This window comes from Silurus meridionalis, chromosome 10 (assembly GCF_014805685.1).
Source record: "Silurus meridionalis isolate SWU-2019-XX chromosome 10, ASM1480568v1, whole genome shotgun sequence".
NCBI classification, from domain to species: Eukaryota; Metazoa; Chordata; class Actinopteri; order Siluriformes; family Siluridae; genus Silurus; species Silurus meridionalis.
The window spans coordinates 9,404,681-9,432,599 of record NC_060893.1 but is presented as its reverse complement, the minus strand read 5'-3'; the positions used below and the strand labels follow the sequence as shown (position 1 = coordinate 9,432,599).

At 37.7% G+C, this 27,919-nt stretch overlaps 3 protein-coding genes across 7 annotated transcripts; 2 read left to right on the top strand and 1 right to left on the bottom strand.

The window, feature by feature from the left end:
- Positions 1-269: 269 nt before the first annotated feature.
- Positions 270-11,721, top strand: amn1 (antagonist of mitotic exit network 1 homolog (S. cerevisiae)). Of its 2 annotated transcripts, XM_046859476.1 has the most exons (9): positions 270-406; positions 615-712; positions 8,538-8,589; positions 9,161-9,293; positions 9,653-9,782; positions 9,893-10,110; positions 10,735-10,791; positions 10,986-11,097; positions 11,255-11,721. In XM_046859476.1, exons 2-9 carry the CDS (start codon positions 652-654, stop codon positions 11,326-11,328), a joined length of 837 nt encoding a protein of 278 aa, XP_046715432.1. In that variant the 5' UTR covers positions 270-406; positions 615-651; the 3' UTR covers positions 11,329-11,721. The 2 variants fall into 2 exon arrangements, with proteins under 2 accessions (XP_046715432.1, XP_046715431.1); XM_046859475.1 differs by lacking the exon at positions 270-406 and having other exon boundaries at positions 601-712.
- A 791-nt stretch (positions 11,722-12,512) lies between these two features.
- Positions 12,513-14,498, bottom strand: etfbkmt (electron transfer flavoprotein subunit beta lysine methyltransferase). The gene is made up of 3 exons (XM_046859477.1): positions 14,028-14,498; positions 13,720-13,850; positions 12,513-13,603 (listed from the first exon to the last, which is right to left on the bottom strand). Exons 1-3 carry the CDS (start codon positions 14,312-14,314, stop codon positions 13,254-13,256), a joined length of 768 nt encoding a protein of 255 aa, XP_046715433.1. The 5' UTR covers positions 14,315-14,498; the 3' UTR covers positions 12,513-13,253.
- A 946-nt stretch (positions 14,499-15,444) lies between these two features.
- Positions 15,445-23,480, top strand: LOC124392531 (golgin subfamily A member 4). 4 transcript variants are annotated; one of them, XM_046859657.1, is made up of 22 exons: positions 15,445-15,567; positions 16,675-16,849; positions 17,214-17,275; positions 17,418-17,697; positions 18,175-18,257; positions 18,423-18,561; positions 18,701-18,826; positions 18,920-19,045; positions 19,134-19,238; positions 19,415-19,603; positions 20,083-20,312; positions 20,424-20,691; positions 20,839-20,906; positions 21,224-21,287; positions 21,427-21,534; positions 21,626-21,757; positions 22,038-22,111; positions 22,545-22,629; positions 22,739-22,805; positions 22,904-22,986; positions 23,063-23,164; positions 23,381-23,480. In XM_046859657.1, exons 1-22 carry the CDS (start codon positions 15,533-15,535, stop codon positions 23,468-23,470), a joined length of 2,691 nt encoding a protein of 896 aa, XP_046715613.1. In that variant the 5' UTR covers positions 15,445-15,532; the 3' UTR covers positions 23,471-23,480. The 4 variants fall into 4 exon arrangements, with proteins under 4 accessions (XP_046715613.1, XP_046715612.1, XP_046715615.1 ...); XM_046859656.1 differs by having other exon boundaries at positions 18,172-18,257; XM_046859659.1 differs by lacking the exon at positions 15,445-15,567 and adding an exon at positions 16,190-16,284 and having other exon boundaries at positions 18,172-18,257.
- The last annotated feature ends 4,439 nt before the right edge of the window (positions 23,481-27,919 follow it).

Here is a 27,919-nt window from a genome sequence, read left to right as displayed (position 1 = left end):
GAAGATCAAACATAACACACTGATCATCCACAATACCAGACCAATAACTCTGTAATTTGACACATGACCAAAAACAGTGGAGAAGGGTACCATTCTAAAATTTACATTTGCAATTGGTTGGGGGTACATGGGATCTATCTTATTTTTAAGAACAGGTGTTATGTGTGTACAATGTAGGATCATAAACTGAGTTGATTTTGTTTGATTACAGACAGAGAGCTCTGTTGCGTATTCCAGGCTTTCTGCCATACAGTGTCATCAATCGTGAGGCCTACTGTAGGTCTTTTTTTCAGACAATGACCCCCAATTTACATTTCATGGGATGGCCACATTTCTACTAGCCAACGAGGTGCCAACACATCACATCATCACCCTATCATCCTGCAACAAACGGACCAAGAGAAAGGTTTGTTCAGGACAGGGCCTATTTCACCAATGTTTCCATAACTTCTTGCTGTGCTATCATAGTACTCTGCATGCAATTACCAAAATGTCAAAATGTTCAATAGAGAGCTCAGGACAAGCTTTTGTAGAAGAATAAAATTAATCAAATATGCATATGCATCATGTGTATATAACTTTAATTAAAATGTTCTTCTGATGTGTATGTACAGGAATGTGACGTGTGGTATCTATGGGAAATTTGCAAAGATGGTAGGATTCTCAGGACAGAAGAAGTTCATTCCCATGACTGCTCCAGTCTGTCCACAAAGTAATAACAAAAGTGTCACTATACCTTTTCTAGTCTCAAATCTGACACCTGTTAATTTGTTAGGAAGAGTTGCATTGTATAAATTACAAATATGGTGCTCTCAGGATGCGTGTATGTAGATATGAAAGGTATAAGAAATCAAATGATGAGGAGTAAATGTAAAATGTTCTTCTGATGTGTGTGCGTACAGGAATGTGACGTGTGGTATCTATGCATGAAATAGTATCGTTTGTTTTTGTGTGTGTGTCTGTACGTAGACATTTGGACACCACCATTGTATGTATAAGGGGGCCCCAAATGGGACACAGATGTTGGGTAAACAATGTATAGATGGAGAAGTGGGATGTATAGAAATACGTTTGTGGCTCAGGGTATATAATGTGGAAGTGAGGCTGGAGAGGGCAGTTGCTTGGTGGACCAACTCCGGCCTTTGTTTAGTGATAATAAAGGCACTCATCTTCTGGAAGGAAAACCCATGACTCTGAGTCGTTTCTACAACAGTTCAAGCTACTTAAACCAGCCACACTCTATGAAACTGTCCTCCATCAACAAATAAATCAGGTACAGAGATGGAAACTTCAAGTCAAAGACAGAACCTTTATGACAGGCTCATCTGTATTAGCCCAGAAATATGATAGTGGTCCAAAATGGGTCCGGGCTACTGTGGAGGCCCAGACGGGTTTAGTGTCATATGAAGTCAAAGCTGCTGAAAAACCTTTTGTGAAGGAGACATAATGACCAGTTGTTAAGTGGAGGCAGCACATTCACAGACTTTGCTGAAGTCACTGATTAAATAAGTGACAGTTCATCAGTTTCTGTAGTCTTCAAAAGTGAGTTTAACAAGACCTCAATTTCCTCATCTGCTACGAAACTGTCCTCACTGTTTTTTCGACAAAAAATAGAAATCAAGTTGGTCACCAATATCCAGTGAGAGATCAGCGCTCTCCTTATCGTTTCTCTAACTATACTGGTTAGGGCTTCCCCTTATTTCTTCTGAGCAGAATAATCCCCTAAGTGTAAGCAGTGGTGAGGTGGATCAGGAGGATATCAGCGCTCTCCTTATCGTTTCTCTAACTATACTGGTTAGGGCTTCCCCTTATTGCTTCTGAGCAGAATAATCCCCTAAGTGTAAGCAGTGGTGAGGTGGTCTACCATCATTCCTAGAGAATTACTCATGTTTATATACATAAGTGAGTAAAAAAGTTGAACTTTGTTCTACAAAATGTACCTTGTAGGGTAAAAAATAATTTAGTAATGGGCAAATTATGTTATTTATATTAGGAAAGCACCAGGTGAAGTAAACATATAATATGCAACACATGACACAGAGTTCTGGAAAGTTTGATTAATTCCACAAAAGAAAATAACACATAAGATGACTTATCAGGGGAGGAATTCCCCAACTGAGCTATAACTGTCCTATACACAAACAAGTGAAGTAGGCCCATAATCATGTCTACCCACACTGACACATGAAGCAACGCTGTCACTAATCCCCACACTGATACAATCAAGGTCGAGCAGAGGGGTAGGATAAGGGTGAGAAATATCTGTTTGGTTAGAAGCATCAGAAACTTGAGGGACGATATGAAGGCCACAGGAGCAGGCGTGAAAGACACCAAGGTTTCCAGAAACAGGGAAAGATTAGCAGACACGTGGAATAAAAAAATTGGCAATACCGTCGTTTTAACGAAAACAAGACACCTTGCGATGGGTGACGCTGTGCAGAAAAGAGCCTGGCTGACAAAATATAATAATATGCTTAGATGTAATAAGAGCTAATTTGAGTGCTTATGCTGAATTTTATACTACTTGTTTATTACTAACAAGTAATAACAAAGTATAAAGTACTTACACATGGTCTAAATGAGAGATAATAAGAGCACTGTTCAAAGGTCAAAAGAAAACGAAAATGAAGAAAAGAAAATGAAGCATAGAAAGGTTGCAAATGTTCCTTAATTTTTTTTGGTCCAACCCTCAACAGGCAGAAGATAATGTTAACCAGAATGAAAAGACAAACCGATGGGTTACTTAATGTAGTCCCGGGTTCTTTGATAACAAAGTAAGGTGTTTCACTATGGGAATCGCTTTGGGCGTGACCAACTACAGAAGCTCCTATGACACCACATCTGTCTTGACAGGTCGACCTGAGATCAGGTTCCGCCTTACAATATCATTGTAGCGAGATTTCTTCCCGTTCCTGTGCGAAGAGGGAAATGCTGGTGAAACACCTCACTCTGTTATTAAATAACAGGGATTACGTTAAGTGAACCATCGTTCTTTTTCTAACTTCTCTCAGTGTTTCACTATAGGAGATATAGACCACTCCCGGATTGCACGTGATCCTGCTATACCAAATTACATGGGCTCTTACCTTTTGGCCCCTATCACTGCATGTGCTAAGGCTGACTCAGACACATTCAGTCTATAAAATCGCACAAAGGTGTGTGGCGTAGGCCAACCAGCGACCGCACAAATTTCCTGAACAGAAACTCCCTTAAGTAGGGCCCCTGATGTTGCCATCCCCCTAGTAGAGTGGGCCCTTAGACCCTCAGGCACCAGAGAACCTCTGCATTCATATGCTAGAGATATAGCCTCAACAATCCACTTGGACAGCCGCTGCCTTGACAATGGCTTCCCCTTATGAGGAGCAGCCCAAAACACAAACAGCTGGTCATTCCTCCTGAAGTCTGCTGTTCTCTTGACATATGTATGGAGAGCCTGCACCGGGCACAAGGAATTCAACCTCTCCTCCTCCCGAGAAGACAATGGAGGAGGGTGGAAAATCCGAAAGCTCTGCAATAAGACATCTATAAGAAGAATCCATTACTTTAGGTACAAACGCTGGGTTAGGGCAAAAGGAAATTTTCGAGAGCCCTGGGGCAAACTGTAAACAGGATGGACTGAAAGACAGGGCTTGCAGCTCGCTCACTTGCTTAGCTGTCAACAGAGCCACAAGCATTGCTGTCTTAACTGAGAGAAATCTAAACCCTATGCTATTCAATGGCTCGAAAGGGTGTTGAGAAAGGGCCTCAAAGACCATAGACAGATCCCACAGTGGAACCATCCGCCTAGACACTAGCCTCTTATGGCGTGCTTCCTCTGTATAACTGATGGGGTAAACCTATCACACTCAATAAAAGGACGTTCGGCCATGGGTGGGCTAACGGTGCATTTTTGTCCTTTAGAGAAAGGTACAAAGGACATTGAGCGTTTTCTCGCGAGGCGAAGAGATCTACGGCACCACTTGGTTGTGCAGCTTCCGTTCCCTGTACAGGGGGTTTCCCCTGGACAATAAATCCGCACCCCTGTACCACACACCTGGGACACGAGTGTCTCTGATGGATAAGAACCTCGTGCCACACCACATTATCAGTTTGCTTGCCAACTGATGCAACTAGAGGAAGCGTACGCCTCCCTGCCGGCTGATGTAAGTGCCCACCGTGGAATTGTTGGTTTTCACTAGGACATGTTGGCCCTTTATGAAGGTCAGAAACTGTTTCAGCGCTAGAAATATTGCCCACAGCTCTAAGTTGTTTATATGTCTCAGGATTAGCTGTGCAGGCCAAAAGCCATTCACAGCTCTGCCCATTAGGGTCTCTCCCCAGCCCACTAGGGACGCGTCCATCGTCAACTCTCGACGTCACCACCCCCGAAGGAATCCCTGACTGAAGAGTCGCAGGGCTTCCTCGTTAGCGGATTGGTTTTAGGCATGCATGCGTTACTCTGACCGGTCGACTGAGATGTCGCTGATACAACCGCAGATGCGTAACCCAACGCTGAAAATCTCTCATCATGAGAAGTCCCAAATGTACTACAGAAATTACAGAGGCCATTAAAAATGGGAAAGACACCGTATTAGAGATGCAATTCTCCTCCCTGTCAGCGTGATTTGATAGGAGAGGGAATCAATACTGAGCCCTAGATATTCACTGGGTGGTTTTCAGCAGCTTTTTCCTGTTTATTCGTTGATTGCTCGCTCTCTCTCGATGAGGGACTAGAGACAGTCCGAACAGTATGGTTTGAAACTCGTAGGCAGTGCCTCTGTGTGAAAACCTCAGATATTTTCTATATTTTCTGTGAGACGGGTAAACGTCTATGTAAAAATACGCGTCTGATTGACCGAACATTACAAACCAATCGTTTAGACATTTCGACTGACAGAGCACTTTATGTGTGAACAATTATAATGAATATTTCCTTAGGTGCTTGTTTAACACATGTAGGTCATAGATCGGACGAAGAGATGTGCTTCCTCTTTTCAGGATCACAAAGTACCGAGAGTAAAAGCCCTGATAGCTTCCCTCTTCCGGCACAACTCTGATCGCCCTTTTGCACAAAAGAGAGTCGATCTCAGCTGTTAGGACGCGAGCCGACTCTCCCTCGCCCACCGAGACTAACACCCAGGTTAAACGGGGTGAATTGAAGCCTGTACCCCCGTGAAATATTGCTTAACACCCACGGTTGGGCTGTGCATGCGCACCATTCGTGCAAAAAGAGGACCCCTTTATACTCTTGTTCCTCTTTGGTCACGCCTTGATGACATTACGACCGTCGATGCACTGGGCTCCGCTGTAGGAGCGAGCACTCCCTTCATCAGTGAGACTAGGGGGTGCCACATTTTTTTGTGTTTTTTTAAACTTGGGTTGCATATCGCCCTCAGCCTGTGGCCTGTGCCCAACCCGGGAGTGCCAGTGTCAAGCTGCTGCCCCAGCTCCTTCAAAATCTCTGCCTGGTACACGGACAGTAAAGTCCCAGCGTTCAGCGAGCACACTGACTGACTTGTACGTCCTCTGATGAATGGATGCCGTCAGTCTTTCCATTTTGCTTGGCAGCGAAATTTGAGAGGAGGCGGAAATAGATTGCAGATTCGGATGGATTTGGTAGGCCACCGAAGACTCTACCGCTGGGTCTTGTTAGTTAGCCACCGCCACTCTCAGCCATCTTTCTAAAGTTTTCACCGGAATTGATGCACAGTGTACGCATGCTTTGGGTCTGTGAGCAACGTTTGAGCGTGCTTTGGCCCCATGCACGCGATGCACATGTCTGAGATGGTTGCTCCACATGACGATGGACATGGATGCAACCCCCCCATCTTGGACACATTCCCCTTGGCGGGGGGATGACCGTTGACATGGCTGAGTATGGAGAAAATCAAGACTTATCGAAACCTGGTGTGCTGAGAGAGCTTGATGTAGTCCCTCACAAAAAGAAGAAAACTAATGATGTTGTAAGGGGTCGACATGTCTGTGAAGACAGACGTAATGTCATAGAAGCTTCTGTAGTTGGTCATGCCCAAAGCGATTCCCATAGTTCAGGGGTGTCAAACCCAAATTCACAGTGGGCCAAAATTAAAAACTGGGACGAAATTCGTGGGCCAAACTCAATATTTATTGAAAAATTGACTGCAATTGTGCATGTTTTCCCTTCTCTCCAGATGTGTAATGTTGAACCTTTTCATATGGAAACAAAAAAGAAGAAATTAAATTTGAAATAATACACAAATCAGTGTTATTAGTTTCTTATTATGTCTGTCTGTCTCTATCTATAGACTTTCTAATTCCTCTTTAATGTAAACCTTTTTTCACAGGGCAACAACACCACAACCAAAAATAATAATAATTTCCTTCAATCAAAAAAAGCAATCTTTCAACTATTACCAGTCTATGCCTTGGAGTAGAAAAAGGTCATAAAGACAACATTCGTGACTTTGACACCCCTGCCATAGTGAAACACCAAGTCAAGTTAGAAAAAGAACCTTAAATGACGCAGTGAGTAAGGATATTAACACGCAAAACTTTGGTGTTTTCCAAGCTAATGGTAATCGAGGAAGGCCCAATTTTGGGGAGTTTCCAAATTTAATGGTAAACAAGGATGCTCAATGTGTATAAATGAAGAAGGCTTGTCATGTAGATTTCAGACTATCTCTGACATGTCATGAGTATGCTCTCAGGTTGATTGTGGTTTACTGCAATCAGCATTTTCTTGATAACCGAGTAACAGTGAAATAAGTTATGCAATGTCGGTGTGTGGTGTCATGCCTGGTTGCTTGGGCCGTTAATGTTCCAAGACACAACAAAGGGAAATTAGAAACTAGATTCAACAGGAAATAATAGGATTACAAACAGAAAATAATAAGAATTTGCCAGCTGAAAAAGAGGATTTAATGGGAATTTTTTGACAAGAGAGAAAGGAAAAATACAGAGGGAGCACTGGAGACACTAAGCATAAATTCTGGGAGATATTAGAGATAGTTCAGATCATTCTGGGATGTCTTGAATTGATCATTTATTTTTATTGACAGTTTTGTACAATAATCTCCAATTTTGTTTTTCGCATCCACTAAGCCTGTTAGTATTATAATCAGGGTGTTTATTGATTATAGGAGGTAGTAAGTGAATGATTGTGCTTGCAGTGTCTCTGAGATGCGACACCATGATGTCAAAGGAGTTGTTGCAAACATTGTGAGACAGGATTGTCTAAAGAAGGGAGTCAAAAATAGCTTCAGCTTTGAATATCCTGGAAACCATTTCTTTCGGCTTCTCCTGTTAGGGGTCGCCACAGCGGATCCTCCGCACGTTTGATTTGGTCTAGTGGTTAAGACGCAGCGCTCCCACCGCTGCAACCCGGGTTCGATTCCCGGTCAGGGTACCATCCCCAGCCACTCTCAGTGCCGGTCCCAAGCCCGGATAAATTGGGGAGGGTTGCGTTAGGAAGGGCATCCAGCGTAAAAACATGTGCCGAATATCCTGGAAACCATTGTGGCTCAAAAAACATCTCCTTTCTAACAAGGCAAGAATTTTTCATTACTCCAGTTTTAAATTTATTAAGCTACTTTTGAGAAATGTAGCTTATGCCAGCATTATTAAGCATTAATATAGCTTATTAATATAGCTTTGTATCGTTTAGCATTATTTAGTATAAGTTTCTTTTGCATACATTTTCAGCATAATCAATTTCAATGTAGTAATAGTTACTAAAGAGATATACTTCGTTGTAAAATTGAGATCGAACACATTGGGGGAAGAGAAAGAAACAGAGAAAAACACACAGGGGATTAGTACATGAAGAAAGTGTACTCTGGTAATTAAGAGAAAAACAGGAAATGTTTTAGACAAGGTGCGATAAACACAGATGTTTTAAACAAGGTGTGAGGAAAAACATTAAATGTTTTTAGACTTAGAATGTGTAGAAACAGAAAATGTTTTTCAAAGAAGAGCTTCTAAGAAAAACTAAGAAATAATAACAATCATGGGGCTGTATGAAAAATACGTAAATTAGGAAAAGAAGGTCGTAAACAAGACTTACAAGTCCAAAAAGGAAAAAAAAAAATAAGAATATGAAATGTTAAAGACGTTTTTTGGTTTGCTTTTAGCAGTGTTTATAGGTTTTACATCCAGCATGTGTTAATTAACAACCAATATTATTTGTAACATTAAAATTCTATTGTCATGTACTTTTTCAGTTCTAAAATCTTATTGGCTGAGCTGTGTTTAAATATATATATATATATATATATATATATATATATATATATATATATATATATATATATATTTCATCGAGAATACCTCTAATAATAAAGTAATCAAATATCTGAAATGCACAGACTCACCGTTTACAAACCTTCAGTATACTTTGATTTTGAAGGGTAAACCTGTATTTTGAAATATAGGGTTAATACCGGAAGCTTAGTTTAGTTGCCTGCCGATGTAAACAAACTGACATGCGTGTTACCTGCATTTTACTTTATATACTGAGAAATCATTGATATTTAAATCTTTCATTCTTGTAGTCAAGACTTTATTCTTTCTTTGTTTAACAGAATTGTGTGGACAAGAACGGACAGGCCGGGGGATGGATTCATTATTAGACCTGTAAGTTAATTTATCTTTAATTGACCTTACTGTTTGTTATGTCAAAATATAATATAATATAACAGATTACACGCCTACACACTTTATACATCAATCATATTGTTCACAAATCTGTCTAAATCTGTGTTAATGAGCACTTCTCCTTTGCTGAGGTAATCCATCGACCTCACAGGTGTGACATATCAAGATGCTGATTAGACAGCATGATTATTGCACAGGTGTGCCTTAGGCTGGCCACAATAAAAGACCACTTTAAAATGTGCAGTTTTTTCTGTACTGGGGTGTCCGGGGGTGGTCTGATAACCAGTCAGTATCCGGTGTGACCACCATTGGCCTCATGATGATGATGATGATTATTATTATCATTAATAATAATGATAATAATCATTATCACAGTGGTGTGTGTGAATCGCCTCTCTTTTCTGCCTGTGCTTTTTTATTATATGCATCTGTAACTCTATGTTATAGTTACAGTTGATTATAGGCAGCGCATTCATTTGTGAAGGTGATTAAACCAGCCGGAACTACTTGTGCAGCCTTCCAGAAAATCTGTGCGTGTGTTGTGCTACAGGAGCGTGAGGTGTGTGGCTCAGTATGCAGACCGTTATATTGAGTGCATTAGGACGCTACCTTGTGGAGTTAAGGACAAACTGCTCCGAATAATGACGACTAAAGGAACTCTCACCGACTCCAACATAAGCCAGGTAAATAAATAAATAAAATGTCTATCTATCTATCTATCTATCTATCTATCTATCTATCTATCTATCTATCTATCTGCATGTAAGGAGATTTGTAACATCTTTCAAAAGTAACAATATTGCTAGGTGAATACTGGATTTGAAGTACAGATTTTAAATAATTTTACAGCTAATTGTCATGGGGATATCATAAATCACATCATCAAATAATACATTTATAGTCTTTTGGATAAGTTTGGATTGTGAAATCTTTTCAGGTACATACAAGTTTTTTTCATTTAGATGTAGGGCTAGTAAAATGTTCAAAATCCTTGAAAAATGTTTTCATTTTTATTTGGGTTACTAAGGATATGTTTTTGCAGCTCCTGCATGCTGGAGTTCATACCCTCTCCCTGCAGAACTGCATGGTTTCAGACTCGGCACTCAGACAAATCAACTGTCAGCATCTAAAGACTATAATACTAATAGGATGTGTGCACATTACATCAGAAGGTATGCTTTAGTGCAGAATTATTTATGAGATTCTGGTTATTTTTCTGATTACTTTCAAGACTAATAATAATAGCAATACTCCTACTATTATAAATAATAATGTGTTTTAGGTCTGAATGCTTTGGCTTCACACTGTGTGGGTCTTCAGGTAGTTGACCTCACTGGGTGTGCAGCTGTAACTGACTCGGGTGTACGAGCGCTGGCACAAAGCTGTAAGCGGTTAGAGGTTATCTCTCTCAGTGAATGCCCTGCAATCAGTGATGTAGCCCTGATCGAGCTAGGGGCTAATTGCAGGTGTCTATACAGCATCGATTTTGCTGGGACAGAGGTAAGTTACCTGATCTAGAAGTACTTTGTTTATTATTTAGACATATTAAATTTTTGTGTGCCCATCTAAAAAAAGTTTTTGTGGATACCACTTCATGTTAATGTTAACATTTGTGCAGTCTCTTTAGTAAATAAAAAAAAAAAAGATACCAAGTGATATCATAGTGGTGCTACTTCATTACATCAATAGTGATTCAGAGATCAATGCACACAGTGTCAAAATTATAATTGTTTAATTAGACTATTATTACATATATTTTTTATTCTATATTTGTTAGAGGTCAGAAACCTTAGACAGCACTGGTTTAATTAAGATACATAATGAAAGCATTCAATACAACAATATATATTAACTTGAGGGTCAGTGCTGGAAATTGAACTAAACTTTTCAGTCAGCATCCTAAAGCTTGAACCATGTTTTATCAGTAACTGTTTATATCTTGGGTGATACTGTTTGAGGGGCAATGTGGGGAGCAGATATTTTTCAGGCAATTGAGATTTGACCCTGAAGTCACACCATGAAGTGAAAGCTGCTTCCTTTTTTACATTTTTTTTTTTTTTTTTATGGATTTTGCCTGGCATATTTGTGTAGCTCTAACTTTACCACTTGACATGCTCCTGACAGGTCACTGACGATGGTGTCATTGGTCTTGTGACTGGAGTGTGCTGCCAGAGCTTAAAGGTACTGTGTATTCACAAATTAAACAGCACACCCCATTGTATTTACTTAATTTTAAATTAATTTTTTCCTGTGTATTGTAGTAGTTTTACTATCTTCATACTAAACCATATACTGTATAAAGACCTCTAAAACTTATCTGACATATTGATGCTTTGATTCTGCTCAAACTTTATATTTCACTTAATCTCAAAAAGGAACTACAGATGGTACGGTGCCACAATTTAACAGACAAGGCTGTGGCTGCTGTTCTCTCAAACTGTGCCAACATCAGAATATTCCATTTTCATGGATGTCCCCTCATTACAGGTATTCATTGTACTATTTTTATACTTTGATTAATGCAGTGATATTGAACAGTAATGTCCTGTTTGATATACATCATATGCATGACCTGATATAAGATATTTTTTATTTCTTGTCAATACAGTAGTAAAATATGTCTCATCTTTGGTTTGTATTTTAGATAAATCCAGAGAGGCACTTCATAACTTTATCGGGCCAAAAAAGATTAAACAGATCTCCTGGACTGTGTACTAATTCTATTCTAATACACGATTTAAGATGAAGCAGTACATCTACAAAGTTGTTAATGTGTATAAAAATCTACTGGAAAAAAACATGTATTAACTACAATGCTAAAATCAGGTTTAATTTTAACAAGTTGCAGGTGTCACTGCTAAACTCACTCTTAGTCTACAAGTTTACAGTGTGTGTTCTGAGCTGAAAGTGTCCATAGCTCAGGTGAAACAGGTGTGTGTGAGTAAAAATTAAAAAATATCAGTGATGTGAATATAAAAAATATCAGTAATACTGTGTTTTTTATATATTAATTTATATTACAATATATTTATAAAGCACTTTTGGATGTGAGCACCTTTTAATTTTTTTATCATTCGGTTTTCCTAATAAAATTATTGCTAAAGTTGTAAAGGTGGGTGAAAGAGTTTTGGAAACTGTTTTTGGTTCAAACTTGTGTTTAAAATATAGTTATGACCTGACATTCAGTATAAATACATTTCTTATATGATGTTGGAAAGTTGGAATAATATAAAAATGCTTAACATAAGGTGGATTAATATCACCTAGGAACAGACCCAAAGTGGTCAAAAATGAAGGAAAAAGGCGGAAGTAATGGCTATGCAGAAATAAGAAGGCACAGAGACAGTTGCACCAAAAGCAGAGACTGGGGACGTGCATACACACAAACACAGGACTGGCCCAAGGCCAACTGGAGATAATAGAAACTTAAATAACCAGAATACATGTGTGAAATTGTGATTGGATATAAACAAAAGGGGTAACATGTATTTGGCTAACAGTTGATAAGAGGAACATGCATGATACAGGAAAATCTATACTATACCATGCATTAACCCAGGCTAGCTCAAAAGAATTTCTTTATATACATTTCAGGCATGTTCCTCTCTCTTCCTTCTACCAGTTACAATTTAGTGCATGCATCTGCACTACATAAAGTTTCCATTATCTCACAAGTTCTTGGTGTTCCACATGTATACTCAGTCATTTAACTTCCGTTATAGATCCTGGAAACCAGTTTCTGCATGCACACTCACATTATGGCCAAGTTTTTCATTATCTTATTATCTACATTATCTTCAGATGGCCATGTTTACAAGGGAACTAATCTTTATTTTAGTGTGTGCATGTGTGTGCTTGTTCCCTGGTCCAATATGTGCATTTATGTTGACCTTTACTCTAAATTACACGTTTAGCTCTCTTTCACCGTTTCTCCTCGTTCTCAAAAGGACCCACTTGTTTGGTGTTTCAATTGTACATGCAAATTTAATACAATGAAATGTATGAACGGATACTGTAACCAGTGAAACCTTGATACAAGTCACATGTTTATGGTACTTGTATTCCTGGTACCAGCTGTTTTGCTTGACTGTTAACTGTTATAAACTAAACGCCTCCTCCTCCGGTCTTCATGAATCTGGCTGATTTATTTATTTTGTCTTATAAGGTCATTTTTAAATGTATTTTATGGTTAAATATTTGAGCTAGCTTGGGTTATTGTAGGGCTACTGTGTCACTACAGTACAAAGTCTTGCAACATAGCCAATCAATGAACAGGGTTATGTTTAACAAATATTTAAAAATGAAATAAGGGGGGGAAAAGCCATGTGAACGAGGGGGAAATAAAGGTAAGATATCAGGTGGGAGCTGATAGGAGGGAGAGTATTGCATCTTCTCCAAATTAAAGAATGATTTTTTATTTTATTTATTTTAATGGCTCTTACTCTACCAATTTCTTGAAGGAACTCAAGTGCAGTTTTACAGAAAGCACTCTTGCAGAAAAGAACTTCATTCATACAAGAAATAGTGAACATTTTACAAACTGCTTTCCAAAAATAATATAATAATATAATAAAATTCTTATTACATTACTTTAAAGGATTAGATAGTAATATACAGATATTTTTATTTTAATTTAAACTCAACTAGTTTTCAGGTCTGTAGCTCCACACTGTGCTATTTGTAAGTCCATAATTTTCCTCCCGAACTGAGTCTGGTAAATCAAACTGAGCCTCTTCATACAACAGTTTCTTGATTTCATGGCTCTCAAACTGAGCTCTTCCTGGGTCTCCAATAAGGATCTGTGTTCTCTGCAGTTTTACACATTTGTTCAGCCAATTATGTAAGCTGTCGATAAGTGTCTCCTCATAGAACATGTCTCCCAGTAAAATGAGGTCCCAGTTCTCAGGTTCTGATCCAATCAGGTTCTCAGTCACGCAGGGCAAAGGCTCTAAACCATTCAGCTCACAGTTCATCTTTGTGGCAATAGCAGCAACTACAAGACAGCAGTAATGATGGGTCAGCTCTATAAAACGCATTATTTGGTATTTAAGATTTAGAGAGAATTAGATATTCAAAATTAATTTTTCTGTAATTGGCAAAATAACTCACCTGGATCAGTGTCATTGGCTACAACATGAGCAGCCCCACTAAGTTTAGCAGCAATAGCAGATGCACCGCAGCCACATCCCAGATCCAACACTTTTCTACCTGCAGACAGCTCTGGGTTGTTTAGAAGATGCCTAAAATATCAATAAAAAAGTGAAAATGTATTTTATTTTATAAATAAATTTGAACACTTTTAATCACAATGCAATCTATCACTGCCCTGCAACATGAGCTGTATATATAAAAAGTATTTATAAGTCAATTTGTATGATTTTGTGGGTAAAAAAATTAAAAAAGCCCAGTGCCATTACCTGGCCAGTGCCTGTCCCCCAGGCCAGTATATTGCCCAAAAGGGATCAGGAAATGGCCAGAGCTCTGGTCTCTCCGTCCAGAAGCGACATTTCACTGTAAATAGTCTTAAAGAGATCTCTGGTGTTAAACTTTGATCTCTGACTATCTCAGTATTTTCTGCAATAAACCGCTTTATTTCACTTTCTGCTTCACAGTTGTAGTGGCGAATGATTTTATGTTGAACCGCCCGAGTGGATTTTCTCAGCAAGTCTTTGCCACGTAAGCATATAAGCAATCCTCGGTTCATATCGACAAACAGCTGTCTAACGCCCGAACACCGTCGTCGGAAGTAATCGATAGGATACCATGTGTCTGCTGAACGGTGTAAAAACAAGGGCAAAGACGTGTTCACGCATGCGCCAATATTATTATTATTATTATTATTTTTAATTCTCTGCTTCTTCTTCGTCCTCTACTACTTCTTTGATGTGGTAGTAGGCTCACGAATTTATTGTTTTACCGCCACCTAGTGGCCTGCTGGATTTGATAGTATTTTTTTATTTTTTATTCTTAAATCCAGTATATTAATGCACATAATAAACAGAGAATAAGAGCTTACAAAACAAGAAAGATTACAAACGATGCAAAGTTTTTTTCTTCTTTGACAATTTCAGTAAAGTAAGATATTGTTCATATTCTTTTATAAAGCAAAGAAAAATCTTATGAATGTTTGGAACTGTGAATGTAGAGTTTGTAATTAAAGATTTTGTTTGCCAGGAATTACACTGAAATGCTGGGTAAAATAAAATAAATTTTTCTTGAGTTACTCTAATAATTTGTCTACCTCCAGTTATAGAAATAATCTATTTATCTACTTTAACACCTGTTTAATTTTACCCATGCTCCCCTGGGTGTTAGTATTTGATTGTATATTTGTTTACACTTCCTTTTCATAATCGGATTTTAATGATGTCTCAAACTTTACTGTACCTGTAACAGTTTCAATGTAGCAGACAATGTACTGTTATTATTGGAATTGTACATAGTGAACTTAGATAAGCAGTGTTTAACAAACTCAAACATCCCAGTGCAGTTATATAAATACAAGCACTCTGGGAACACAGCTTCTCCAATAAAGTTAGTGGACCAGTGGTAGAACTAACTTTTGCACAATAGTATTGTAGTTATGCTGGTAACCTTCATTCATTTATCCACCGGTATTTAGTAAGTTCTTAATTCTGGTCACAGTGGAGCCCAAAGCCTATTCTGGTAACCTTGGGTGCAATTTAGACCAATCGAGACTAACACACAGACACAGACACACACACACACACACACACACACACACACACACACACACACACACACACACACACTTCACACTTTAGAGCAAGTTATTGCAGCCAGTCTGCCCACCTGCATTTTTTCAAATGTGGAGAAAACCATAGGACCTGAAAAAAGCTAATGTCAGATTATGTCAAACTATGCTTTTGCAAATTGAATAGCTTAATTAGTCAATTTCTATATGGTGTATGCTGTGATCAAGTTTATTTTCAATAGGTAAGTGAATTTTGAGTTCACCATTCTCAGCAATATAATAGCTAATACCTAATACTCTTTCAAATTATTACAGTTTGTCTGTCTGTCTGTATGTCTGTCTATCTGTCTGTCTATTAAAAATATGGACACCCAAGACAAGTTTGACTAGACAACGTAGGACAAAAAGATTCCTGTTTTGGATCAAAAGGTTAATTTCAAGTTGCACAGTTTTGCTATACGCCTCGATTTATTAGTCAGAAAATCAGCTTGCTCCTACCTTGTTAGATGTATGTTATCTAAATGCCCATGGTGTAAATTGGTACAACATCATTTTTTCTTTACTTGACTTTTGGGCCTAAGTTATTCAAACTAAGCCTATTTTTTTCTCCCATTTACTTACATTAATAAAAAAAAATTAACAATGTCATATGAAATTGGTTCTGGAACTGAACCACTGACTAAATTTAGTAAGCACAAAACATGAGAGGGTTTAAGGATTGGTGACACAGAGATTGCACTTACGTGGTCTGCCAAACTGTTGAGCTGATCATTCATAGAGGAGAGAGGCTGAACACATGCTTTGTTCTGCACGCTACCGTCACCATGGAGACGTGCTATCAAGGCCACAGTTTCAACAGGCTGCTTGAAGAATAAACAGTTCATGGAGACATAAGCTGTGATTGATAGGGAGGAAGAAAAGAAACGACCCGAAAAGCAACTGCATGTAAGATTACAATGGTAAATATTAACCTTCTGAACAAGAGTGTTCATATTTTTATATGAGAAAATAGCATTATTATTATTATTATTATTATTATTATTATTATTATTATTTTGTTGTTGTTGTTGTCGTCATCATCCATAGGTTGAATGAATATAATATTTTATAGTTGCTCAGCTTGAAGCATGAATACAAAGTATTGTGTTACAGTTGTTACTGTGCATAGCAGGTGTAAGAACTCTCCAGCCTGTGTGAAATATTACTGACTGAGGGTAGGGCAGCGATGTTCTTGGAAAAATCAAGCAACACAATTTCCATCAGCAGTAACAGCAACAGCTAGCTCTCTTTAAACAGCTCGCTGCAAACCTTCAGCCCAGACTAAAACAGTACTTCTTGCATTGATACAGGTCACTTGTAAATATGGCCAGCTGGATCAGTGACAACAGATGCACATCAGACAGAAATGACTGGGAATGGGATTCTGGTTTGGGATCTCAGGAACTAAGGAACTCTTTCAGATCTTCAAAATCTCTCTTGCTGTCTGAGTTTGACTTGTGGGAAAAGTCCCTCTTTAAATCACGGGTAAGTGATGAATGAACACCCAGACCTCTAAAAAAATAACTAGAAATGTTAGTATAGATAAGTATTCTAAAAAAAAAAAAAAATAGTGAAAAGTAAATTGATAACCATGTATAACACTCCCCAACACTTTTTTGGGAATTATAAGGTTATGTCTGTGACTTCTGTATTTTTTAAGATTGTGAGTCAATAAATTATATCTTATCATATTTAATATGTTGAAACCCTCTTTTAATAATTTTTTTGTATAGCATATTTATAATAACAAATATAACTTATAATCACATAAATACAATCTGTAAAATATTTCTCATTTCTGTTTATACTCACATATTGGTAGTCTCTAACTATGTCCGGTTGTTTTCAGTCCTCAGCTTTAAGTTGTGTCGATGTGCCTCGATCAGATCACAGTTCTAAAATCAGCACCAGGTCAGAAGATTTGATTTCATTTGATAATTTTTTCCACAGTTATATAAAGCAAAGTGGCCTATATTCTGTGTTTTTATATTTGCTTTTACTCTAAGACTAATTCACATACTGATGTTGTGTTAATTCATCCTTTGTGTATTAGCTCCATTGGCCGTAAATATGGGATGAAACACAGCGAATCAGCTGCCAGACAAAGATGTCAGTCTGCCTCACGTCTGGCACCGGACGGAGCACCCGGGTCTCATTCTGAATTTGAGCTGAGAAGTGCACTAGACGACAGCAGAATGAAGAGGACAGAGCTCATCCACAGACTTCGGGAAGTTCACAACCATCTGGACATACAAACAGACCTGCTAAAAGCCAAAGAGACCCAGCTTGAGCAGAGCCAGAGCAGTGCCCAGCTTCTGGAGCTCAAGCATAAGGTTGGGCTTTTATCAGATTAAAATAGGGTTGCAATTAAAAAGCTTGAAGCCAGTCAAAGAAAAGGAAATTAAGTTGCATTTATATAACAGAAATGTTGATGTTTCCTTTACAAATTTGTACTTTTTTTAGGTAAGAATAATGTTAAGAATACATTTTTTACTTTTTACAGAGATTTAACTAATTCTATTATAGTTGAAACATTTACTGTGTTGGTTTATTAGAAAGTGACTTTTATTTAAAACAGTCAATTGAAGGTTGGTTTTATCTATTATCTTTTAAATGATATATTTTATACTTTTTTGTAACTGGGTCTAAAGTATATAGTTTTATTGGAAATATAATGGAGTTTATCAGAGCCTAGATATAAGGTGTATTTTTTAATAAGGTGGAAAGTAAGTATTAGTATTAGGTGTGTGTTTTAAATCTTTTTCATTTCTATGGCTACTTATTTGTTTTTGGTTGTTCTCTCACAGCAGCTGGCAAAGGCATTAAGTGTTGTTGAGGAGAAGAAAGAAGCAACTGAGCAAAGTCACACTGAGAGTTCAGATCTGCAGGACAAGTGAATATGTGGATCATAATACATTTGTGACAATTTATAGGCATTTCATAAATTATCCATTGTGTTAGCCACTGGATCTGAATATCTGTGTGTGTGTGTGTGTGTGTGTGTGTGTGTGTGTGTGTGTGTGTGTGTGTGTGTGTGTGTGTTTGTTATTCTATAAAGGGTGCTGCAGCTGGAGATGGAAATTTTAAACATGAAATCTAGCCTTGAGAACAAGAGCAATAATCAAAATCAAGCATCAAATTCAAAGCCCCACCTAGGCAGGACCATGCCTGAAACAAAAAACGAATTTGTCAGAGAGGTAGACTCTGCATGTGTCATTGAAATGAGCAAAGATTTATTAAAAAGAAAAAAATAGATAGGATCTTATAGATATTGGTGATTTATGAAATTTTATTATGCTCCTGAATTTGAATTATGTAAAATGCTGATGTTGACAGGGACAGAAAATAGCTGCGAGGGAAATCAAGAGGCTTGAAGAAGCCCTCAGAGAGGTAAAAGAGAGGGCCACAACCCTAGAGGCTGAAAAGGACCATGCTTTAACACAACTTCAATTCTATAAAAAGGTCAGTCAGTTTCACTCTTACTGTTTAAATATAATCCTAAAACTACAACTTAACAGACAACTATTTTCCCCTTTTCTTTGGTTTGCATTTTAGGATAAACAGAAGATATTGAATCAGATGGAAGAGCTGAAGCAGAAGTTTGGTATGTCCTTGGAGGCACAGACTGATTTGCAGGACCAGCTCAGTGAGACCAGCAGTCGCCATGGCCAACTTGAACTGGTGAGAGATTTAAAATACAAGAAAATAGGTCCATGAATTATCTACCTTGACACTCACATTGCTCTCTGGATTCCAAAATACTCCACAGGAAAATGAACTGCTTACCACAAAAATATTGCGATTGGAGGATAACATAGAGGACCTGAAGTCCAAGCTCTCCAGTGCTTTAGCTGAAAAAGATCGCCTTGTGCAGGTACTTTAGATCTTTTAGGCACATTATGTTGCTGCTTAAATATTCTGTATTATTTATTCCTACTTACTAAGACAAGGACATTCTGTGACATTCAACTGTCTTCATTTGCTGTTATTTCCCTATGTAGGTAAAAGCTATAATTATAGTGTTCTTTTCCTGGTATTTTATCTATATAGGAGAAAACTGAACTGCACCAAAGAGTGCAAAGTTTGGATCTAGAGCTGCAAAGATCCCAGCTGGGCAGAGAGGGCTTTACCCAGCAGGTGTGTGATCTCCACTCTGAGCTGACTCAGGCCAAGAGCCAGGCCAGTCAACAACAGCAGAGTATCTTATTAATGAAAGAGGAAATGCACTTAGGCAAAGAGGTCAGAATTTCAAACACTGTATTCTCTCACTGCTGCTGTTAGAGAGTCACGCTGTGCCATATTGTTGAGTAGCTCAATTAAATTTATTCTGGTAAAATGTGAGGATTGATTAGGGAATTTCATGTACTTTGAATTTTAGAATTTCAGAAAAATATTAATAAATTGTTTTAGATTTTTTTTTTCAAAGGCCCTGGATGAAAAAAATGCAGGAAAAATTAAGCTTTTTAATTTAGCTAAAAGCAAAGAGGGTAAATGGGTCAAATCTTTAGTATCAAATTTTACGTCAGCAATAAGCCAAATTAAAGACTTTGATTTGATTATAACATTATTATTATTATATAATTGTATTATTCCTCTGACAGTGTAAAATACAGCTCAGTTTACATAATCTTGAATATCATTTTATGTTTAGGAAGATTTTTCTCTAAACATTTTATGCTCTGACATATTGTTTAAGCGTTGTTCTGTCTTTTGTGCAGATGCAAGAGAAACTTTCAGCCAGCCTGGCCACAGCCACAGAGAGGCTTCAGGAAACACTACAGAAGCTTCATGAACTGGAAGCAGAGAAATTGATCCAAATGAATCAGATAGCTGCCCTGGAAACTGAGCGTTTGCAGCTGATTGAAGAGAAGGAGGAGCTGATGGACGTGTTTGACCAGGGAGATCAGAAAGAGTTACGAGACCTAAGGGAGAGATGCTGTCAGCTCCAGTGAGTTTTGGTCTGGCATCTAAATTATGTTTATTAACAAAAAGACAAATGTGTAACTGAATTGATAGTATATTTTAACTCTGGGATTCTCTACCTTTATCATGTATGTAGAGAATTACAGAAAATTTTGGAATATGAAAAGATGGAGCTTGAGACACAATGCCAGGGCCTGGAAAAGAAAGTACAAAATGTTGAGGCAGAGTATGATCTTAAGAAACAAGAGCTGCAGCTCATGAAAGAGAAAATGGAACAAGAAAAGGAGGAGCTGAAAAGGGTGGCAGCTCACTGGAATGAGCGATGGATGGATGTTGCAATGGCATTGCAGTCTACTCAGGCTCAACTAGAGGAGACCAAGAAGTCACAGCAAGACACTGATGCGGTATGGACTGCATCACTTGTTTAATGTTTCCAAACACAGTAATCTGCTTAATAGGGAATATACAGATTTACTATTTAAAATAATTCCATATCAAAACCTTTTTTTTTGTTTTCATAAATTATTTTTGCTTTATATGTGTGTCCTCAGCTGAGGGAAAAGACTTCAGAAATTACCATCAAGTTGGAGACATTTGAGTCAGAGATGAAGGACAGCCAGTAAGTGTGTGCAAGCAGCATTTGTCATATTACATGATGGAGAAGAAAACATTCAAAATGAATTTGAAATCATAAGTTCTGTTACAAATTTCTATAGAATACACGCACTGGGAAGCTCATATAAAATATATATTTTATCACCAAAAATTGGACTGGCCTATGGTTTGTATTTTTGCCATCCTCAAACTTTTTTTTAACGTTTGTATCGAAACAAAATTATTTTAAGTAGAGCCATTGTATTTTTTTGTGTATTCATTAGAATTGTGGTTAGTGTAAATCCATGAAGGGTTTCTGATCTTATATATGTCCATTTTTAGAAATCTGATCCAGAGATTGCAAGAAGAAAAAACACAGTACGAGAAAGAGCTAGCTAGAGTTAAGGTATATCTAATTGTATGTTATAATGTGTCATTAATATTTAACATTAAAGCTAATAATAACTGCTAGTAATAACAGGTTTGCCATTTGCATACTTATAAACAAGGCTGAAAGTATAATGGTGAGATTCATTCACTTATAGAAAGAAGCTGGTGCTTTGGAGCGAGTGGAGCTTGATGCCTGCAGACAACAGCTGGAACTAGAGAGGAACAGAAGCCAGAACCTGCAGCAGAGACTGATGGGAAACCCTGTATGTCCATGTTTTTTCTGTCACAGATTAGGCCACCTGTTGCCATTAATACATTCATTGTAATAGACTATTATTGTGAGGGTGGCTGTAGGTGCCTCTGGAAGAAGTGGATGGAGAGCTGGTGCAGCTTAAGGCTGAGTTGAAGAAGGTGTTGGACATGCTTAAGAGTCGTGACACTGAGCTGGAGAAGCAGCAGCATGAGTTGCAGTCTGCTCGTGACCAGGTGAAAATGATCTGACTACCGTGTAAAGATAACTTTAGATTCCTATCAATAACAAGTTGTTACTGTAGGAGCTTTGACCAGAATCTTAGTCTTCAACTGCTTGTTTCTTGTCTTAACTAATGAATAAGATGTCTTGAAGGATAAAAGTGTCAGACAAATAATGTAAATATTGATACACAAACGGAATAATAAAGAATATTCAGTAAGAAAAAAGAAAGTTGCATTGAAAGGGAAAGTGATTTTTATTTTATATAGTTTAACCTCTTCTGTTATATTTTAGGTGACTCAGCAGAATGGGAAAGTACAAAGACTGGAGCAGCAACTGGATAAAAGAGATCAGGAATTGAAACAAAGGTGGATACACATAACTGTAATCAGAAACCAGTTATACAGTTTGCAAAAATGTTGTCACATAATGCATGTTTTGTTTTGTTAAGACACAAACAATGTAGGCAAGAACAACCCTATGGCAACTGTGACCAAGTAAATGTCACCACTTAACTAAGCAAAGCCAAGATGAGACACTACAATAGGACTTCAGATCAAATGTTTTTGTTTGTTTGAATGAAAAGAGAGCTAGATTTCCTTCTTAAATTAGCATGTCATTATTTCTTTCAAAATACGTACAATGCTTTCAGTATTATTACCCTAATGTTTGAGGTATAATTATATTTGTCCTTATATGGTTAAGACCAAATTAAGATAAATGTCTCAGTGCTCATAGTACAATTCTGCTGTATCACACCCTTATTGTTGCACTGAATGTGTTTTTGGTGTTCCTCTTTAGAGATCTATCCCTAAAAGATTTTATACGACAGAGAGACACAGAGAAAACAGAGGCCCAAACCAAGATAACTGCTCTTGAAAATGAGGTACACAACCTAAAGATATTATTGCAGATAATATTTCTAATTAAAGAAATAAACCATAACTTGGTGGTTTCAATTAATCTTTAAACTGGTTTTTATACTTATCATTCAGATTGCTGGACTAAAAGATCTAAAGACCATTCAGAAGCTGGGCCCTCAACGAAAATCCCTGAAGGAAGGTAATTGCACTGCTTGTGTACTCGTTAGATAAAAAAATAAACAACAGAACCAGACTTTACATACAAACTGTTATAATGACTGTGTATTGTGGTAACAGAGAGTTGTAAGTCAACTGATCATCTAAAGCAGGAAAAAGAGCAGCATGTCCACAAAGTGCATAGTGTCAGACCTCCACAACAGGTACTGGAATTCAAACACCAACTCCTCACTTCTAGATCTTTAACCTATACTAACTGGTGTTTTTTTTTCAACTTAGGGAAAAGAAGAGAGGAAATCATCATTAATGAAGGAAAAAGACACATCAGAAAAATCTGATATCGTAGATCCTGACCAACAGCAGAGACTAATCACGGAGCAGGTGGGTAGACAGTGTAAAGGATTTTATAGTTTTTTTCTGCTTGACAACATTGTGTTTGAATTATATAGATAGCTATAAAATAGACTTTTTAAAATAACTGCCTTGAATAGGTAAACCATAAATAAATCATTTAAAGATCAGTGTACGTAGTACACTCAAATTAAACATGATGCTCAGAATTTTATAATTTCATCCATATGAACATTTCTGTACCAGCTGAAAAGTCTGTTTAAGGGGAGAGAACAGAAGGGTGATATGGCATCTCCCATGATCCAGAGAAAAGCTGACTCGGTACTGGACTCCTAAAGTTACAAAGGTAGGCATTTAGATGTTGATTACTATAAACAACAAACTTATTAAACACTTGCATTTTCAACCCAGTTATATCACAACACACCTAATGTTGTTAATCATGGGCACACAGCTGTGGTTACAGTGCATGTAGAGATGCGCGATATACCGGTACTGGAAAAATACCGGTATATATTATATTTCAAACGGTACGATAGAATTTTGCTGAATTCGGTATTTCAAACGCAGCTGTTCCGAAATCCACCTGTAGGCGGCAGTGCTTCCCAAATTACTGCGAAACCGTTAAAGGACTGAAAAGATATGCACATGCATATGCACGTGTTACTTCAGATGCATTTTAATACATTTTGTTTGCATTATGTTTGCACTGAAAAGGTAAAAATAATTTTTTTTTTATTGTTTTCCCCAACATCAAAATGTAACCTATGTTTCCTGTAGGCTTTTTGTTACAGTTTGATACAAAGTTTTTTATTATTTATTTATTTATTTATTATTATTAATATTATTATTATTATTATTAATTAATTTTTTTTTATACAATTGTTTTCAGTTCATTTATCTTTTGAGGCTGGTTACTTGTCACTTGTGTTTTCGATTTAGTATTGATACCGATGTACAGTGGAACCCGGTTATGTCGATGTCCTAGGGGGGTCGCCAAAAAGCATCGAGGTAACCGATGATCTAGATAAACGAAAATCAAAATGGCGGCAGTATATTAACGTGCTTGAAATTTCTTTATGTACATGATGTGCGTTAATAAATGAGAATGTGCATGCGTGTTTTGAAGGTTTTTACACAACAGCGTTGCCGCGATTTGTTTGATGAAGGCATGCTATAAAAATACATACAGTACACGTTTATCTGTCAGGAATCCCCCTGCCACGCCCCCTTCGGCCCCCTTCAGCGTGTCAGGTGCTTTCTCGGCCGCTTTCTCACATATGGTGCTTGTTTATCATCATCACCAGCTCCTATTTAAACTTCCACACTCTCACTGTCCGTTATTGTTGGTATATGTTGGTTCACGGCGGTCGTTGTTATCGCGCATGCGTATCCCGGTACGTGCCTTCCCACCGGCACTCTCTCAACGGCTGCTCTTTTCCCGATCCTGCCGGTGTTCATTCTATGATTTTGGATGGTCATCACACATTCCGCGCCGCCAAGCGCGGCTTTCGCCTCCCGTTCATCGCATAACATTTAACAGCAAAAGGCATATGTGCACTAACTAACAGCAGAGATTCACCAGTATACAATACAATACAACACCTGTAGCAGCTGTAAGCCTTGATTTTTCCGCCACTTCAGCGAGTTCTTCTGCGGCTGCACCGAGATAACCGACGTTAAATGGCAAATTTTTCCCCCCTTGTGCTCGAGATATCAGGGTTCGGCGACATAAAAAAAGTCGACATAAACCGATAAAAAATGCTTAGAAAGAGCGAGAATTTGGCGGTTCCACTTCAAAAACGTCGACTTAATAGGGTTGTCGAGGTAACCGAGGGCGAGATAACCGGGTTCCACTGTATTACATTCTGGTGTTGTACCAAAGTGATGATGGTATAGAGCCCTTTCTAACTGCATGCCAGTTTTGACTGAAATGAAATAATGGTACAATGAAATAGCATTCTAACTAAAATTCTTTATTAATGAGAACACCATGGACAGAGGTAAGGTGAAGGGGCAACAGAAATGTGAACATGATTCAAGTGATATTAATGACAATGAAAAACCTGCTAAGAATGATTTTTATATCCACTGTGAGAAACAGAAAAGCTACTGAATGCAAAATGTTGTAATTACTGTAATGCATTTTTTTTACAAGGATCTTGGGAAAACAAAGATTTGCATAATGGCAGAACGCAACAAATTATACGACACTTATGGGCAATGTGTGATATTATACAGTTTTCTAGTTTTGAATACTTCAAACTGTTATTGAAATAAATGAACAATATATGTAATAGGTTTTATACCAGTCTGATTTGGGTGAGCATATGTGCAATAAGGAGTCCCAGAATTCACAGTGACTGATAACTGTGTACAAAATAGAAATATATGTTTAGAACATATTCTAATATTAGTAAGGGAGATAGCTGCAGAAAAACAGATTATTTGTGGAACTGTCTAAATCTGTGTTAGTGAGCACAATGCATCCACCTCACACGTGTGACATATCAAGATGCTGATTAGACAGTATGATTATTGCACAGGTATGCCTTAGGCTGGCCACAATAAAAGACCACTCTGAAATGTGCAGTTTTACTGTAGTTGGGGGGACTGAAAACCAGTGCAACCTCATGCATGCAACACATCTCCTTCGCATAGAGTGGATCAGGTTGTTGATTGTGGCCTATGGAATGTTGGTGGATATTAGCAGGAACTGGAACACGCTGTCGTATACGCCCATGAGGAGGACGAGCATGCAGATGAGCTTTCCTGAGACGGTTTCTGACAGTTTGAGCAGAAATTCTTTGGTTATGCAAACCGATTATTGCAGCAGTTGTCTGGGTGGCTGGTCTCAGACAATCTTGGAGGTGAAGATGCAGGATGTGGAGGTCCTGGGCTGTTGTGGTTACATGTGGTCTGCAGTTGTGAGGCCGGTTGGATGTACTGCCAAATTGAAACGCCTTTGGGGACGGTTTATGGTCGAGAAATGAACATACAATTCACGGGCAACAGCTCCGGTGCATGTTCCTGGAGTCAGCATGCCAATTGCATGCTCCCTCAAAACTTGTGACATCTGTGGCATTGTGCTGTGTGACAAAACTGCACATTTTAGAGTGGCCTTTTATTGTGGCCAGCCTAAGGCACACCGGTACAATAATCATGCTGTCTATTCAGCATCTTGATATGTCACACCTGTGAGGTGGATTGATTACCTCAGCAAAGGAGAAGTGCTCACTAACACAGATTTCGACAGATTTGTGAACAATATTTGAGAGAAATAGGCCTTTTGTGTACATAGAAAAAGTCTTAGATCAGATCTTTGAGTTCAGCTCATGAAAAATGGGGGCAAAAACAGCAGTGTTGCGTTCATAATTTTGGTCAGGGTATGTTCAGGTTCTATGTCAGTAATTTTTTTTTAAAACTAAATTTTGTTCTGCTTTACAGAAAAAAAAGTATCCACAGCAGATCCAGCATTTAAGAATAACATAGAGAGTAGCTCAAAACTGTGTTGTTTATTAACAAATAAGATGATGCCCTGAAAATGAGACCACCCCTGTTGCATGTGCATGGACTGTTACTTGCCAGGCAGAATGAGGAGTGTGGTTCAGAGCTGGAGAATCTTGAGATGTATACTTAGGTTGTGGAGAAGGGCACTGATTTGTACTTAATTATATAAATGTGTAAGTGGAAAATGATATTATGTTAGATATCACAATTGTTTGTATTTACTAAAATTTCACATGCATTAACTGTATAGTAAAAATTTGAGAAACCCTCCTGCAAATGTTGTTTCTATACTCTGTTGAGTATTCAAATTATTGTAGTAAAAATGTTATACAGTGTTTGGTTTATCTTGTGTACTTTGTGTACCAGACATTTAATAGCAGATTTGTAGAACCCTAGAAAATGTGGCTAGATTAGAAAATAAGACCAACACATATTAGGCCTGTGTTTTAGAGCAATATGCTAGATTAATTCAATTGTATGGTGTTTAGGGTTAGGGTAATGTGCAAAATTTCTATAAAAATTCAACTGTTCCTGTAATTAAACTTGTGAGCTTTTTCAGCACTGGGGTTTAGATGCTTGCCTTCACGTTTTTTTTTGGTAATGTATGCATTACCTTCAATAATCTGAGTTTACTTTGCTAGTTTAACTACAATACAATGACCTAATGTATATTTGTGCATATACTAATGTAAGTTGTGAATGATTTGTAATTTTTCTTTAATAAATCTGGTATAAAAAAAAAAATCCCGTATTTAATCACTAATCTTTAGTCCTGATTATATGTAAAGCTCTGACGTGATCCAGATCTTACACACTTTTCATGATTGTTCTGTAAATAAAATGAGTCAATATGGCTGCAGACAAAGTTTTAGGACCAAGATTAGTATAAAAAGGGAGAATCTTTGTTTTGGCTCGCCTTCTCACTGGAATCACTCTTTTCTCATCATAATCCCAGTCATTACACAAGCATCCTTTACAACAGACCAGCAGATGTCACTTTTATTCCAACCCCTTCATGTCAAAGTAGAAGTAAGGCAGCGGATGAAGCTCGATTCTGATGTCCATTTGTTCCAGCAAAATGTCAATAATAGATATAACTATGATAATGTTGCATTGTGATTTCAACCACAAAAATAAATAAATAAGTCCTGTAGCTATGCTTCTCAGACCCATTGACTCCACTTTGAAAACCACTGTTGTATAGCATTTTATCATTTGCATAAATTAGTTGAATTAATTTTTCCATTTACTTACATTTTATTTTTTTATTAAACC

Bases quoted from the DNA above. Each gene is read 5' to 3' on its own strand.
- amn1 (XM_046859475.1), top strand. From the start codon at position 601: ATGTGTATGTACAGGAATGTGACGTGTGGTATCTATGGGAAATTTGCA. The intron at 8,590-9,160 runs GTAAGTTAATTT...GTTGTGCTACAG, and splicing joins ATGGATTCATTATTAGACCT to GAGCGTGAGGTGTGTGGCTC. The intron at 9,294-9,652 runs GTAAATAAATAA...ATGTTTTTGCAG, and splicing joins CCGACTCCAACATAAGCCAG to CTCCTGCATGCTGGAGTTCA.
- etfbkmt (XM_046859477.1), bottom strand. From the start codon at position 14,314: ATGAACCGAGGATTGCTTATATGCTTACGTGGCAAAGACTTGCTGAGA. The intron at 13,851-14,027 runs GTAATGGCACTG...TTGATATTTTAG, and splicing joins GGGGGACAGGCACTGGCCAG to GCATCTTCTAAACAACCCAG. The intron at 13,604-13,719 runs GTGAGTTATTTT...GCTGTCTTGTAG, and splicing joins AGCCAATGACACTGATCCAG to TTGCTGCTATTGCCACAAAG.
- LOC124392531 (XM_046859656.1), top strand. From the start codon at position 15,533: ATGGTGTATGCTGTGATCAAGTTTATTTTCAATAG. The intron at 16,850-17,213 runs GTAAGTGATGAA...GGTTGTTTTCAG, and splicing joins AGTCCCTCTTTAAATCACGG to TCCTCAGCTTTAAGTTGTGT. The intron at 20,692-20,838 runs GTATGGACTGCA...GTGTGTCCTCAG, and splicing joins CACAGCAAGACACTGATGCG to CTGAGGGAAAAGACTTCAGA.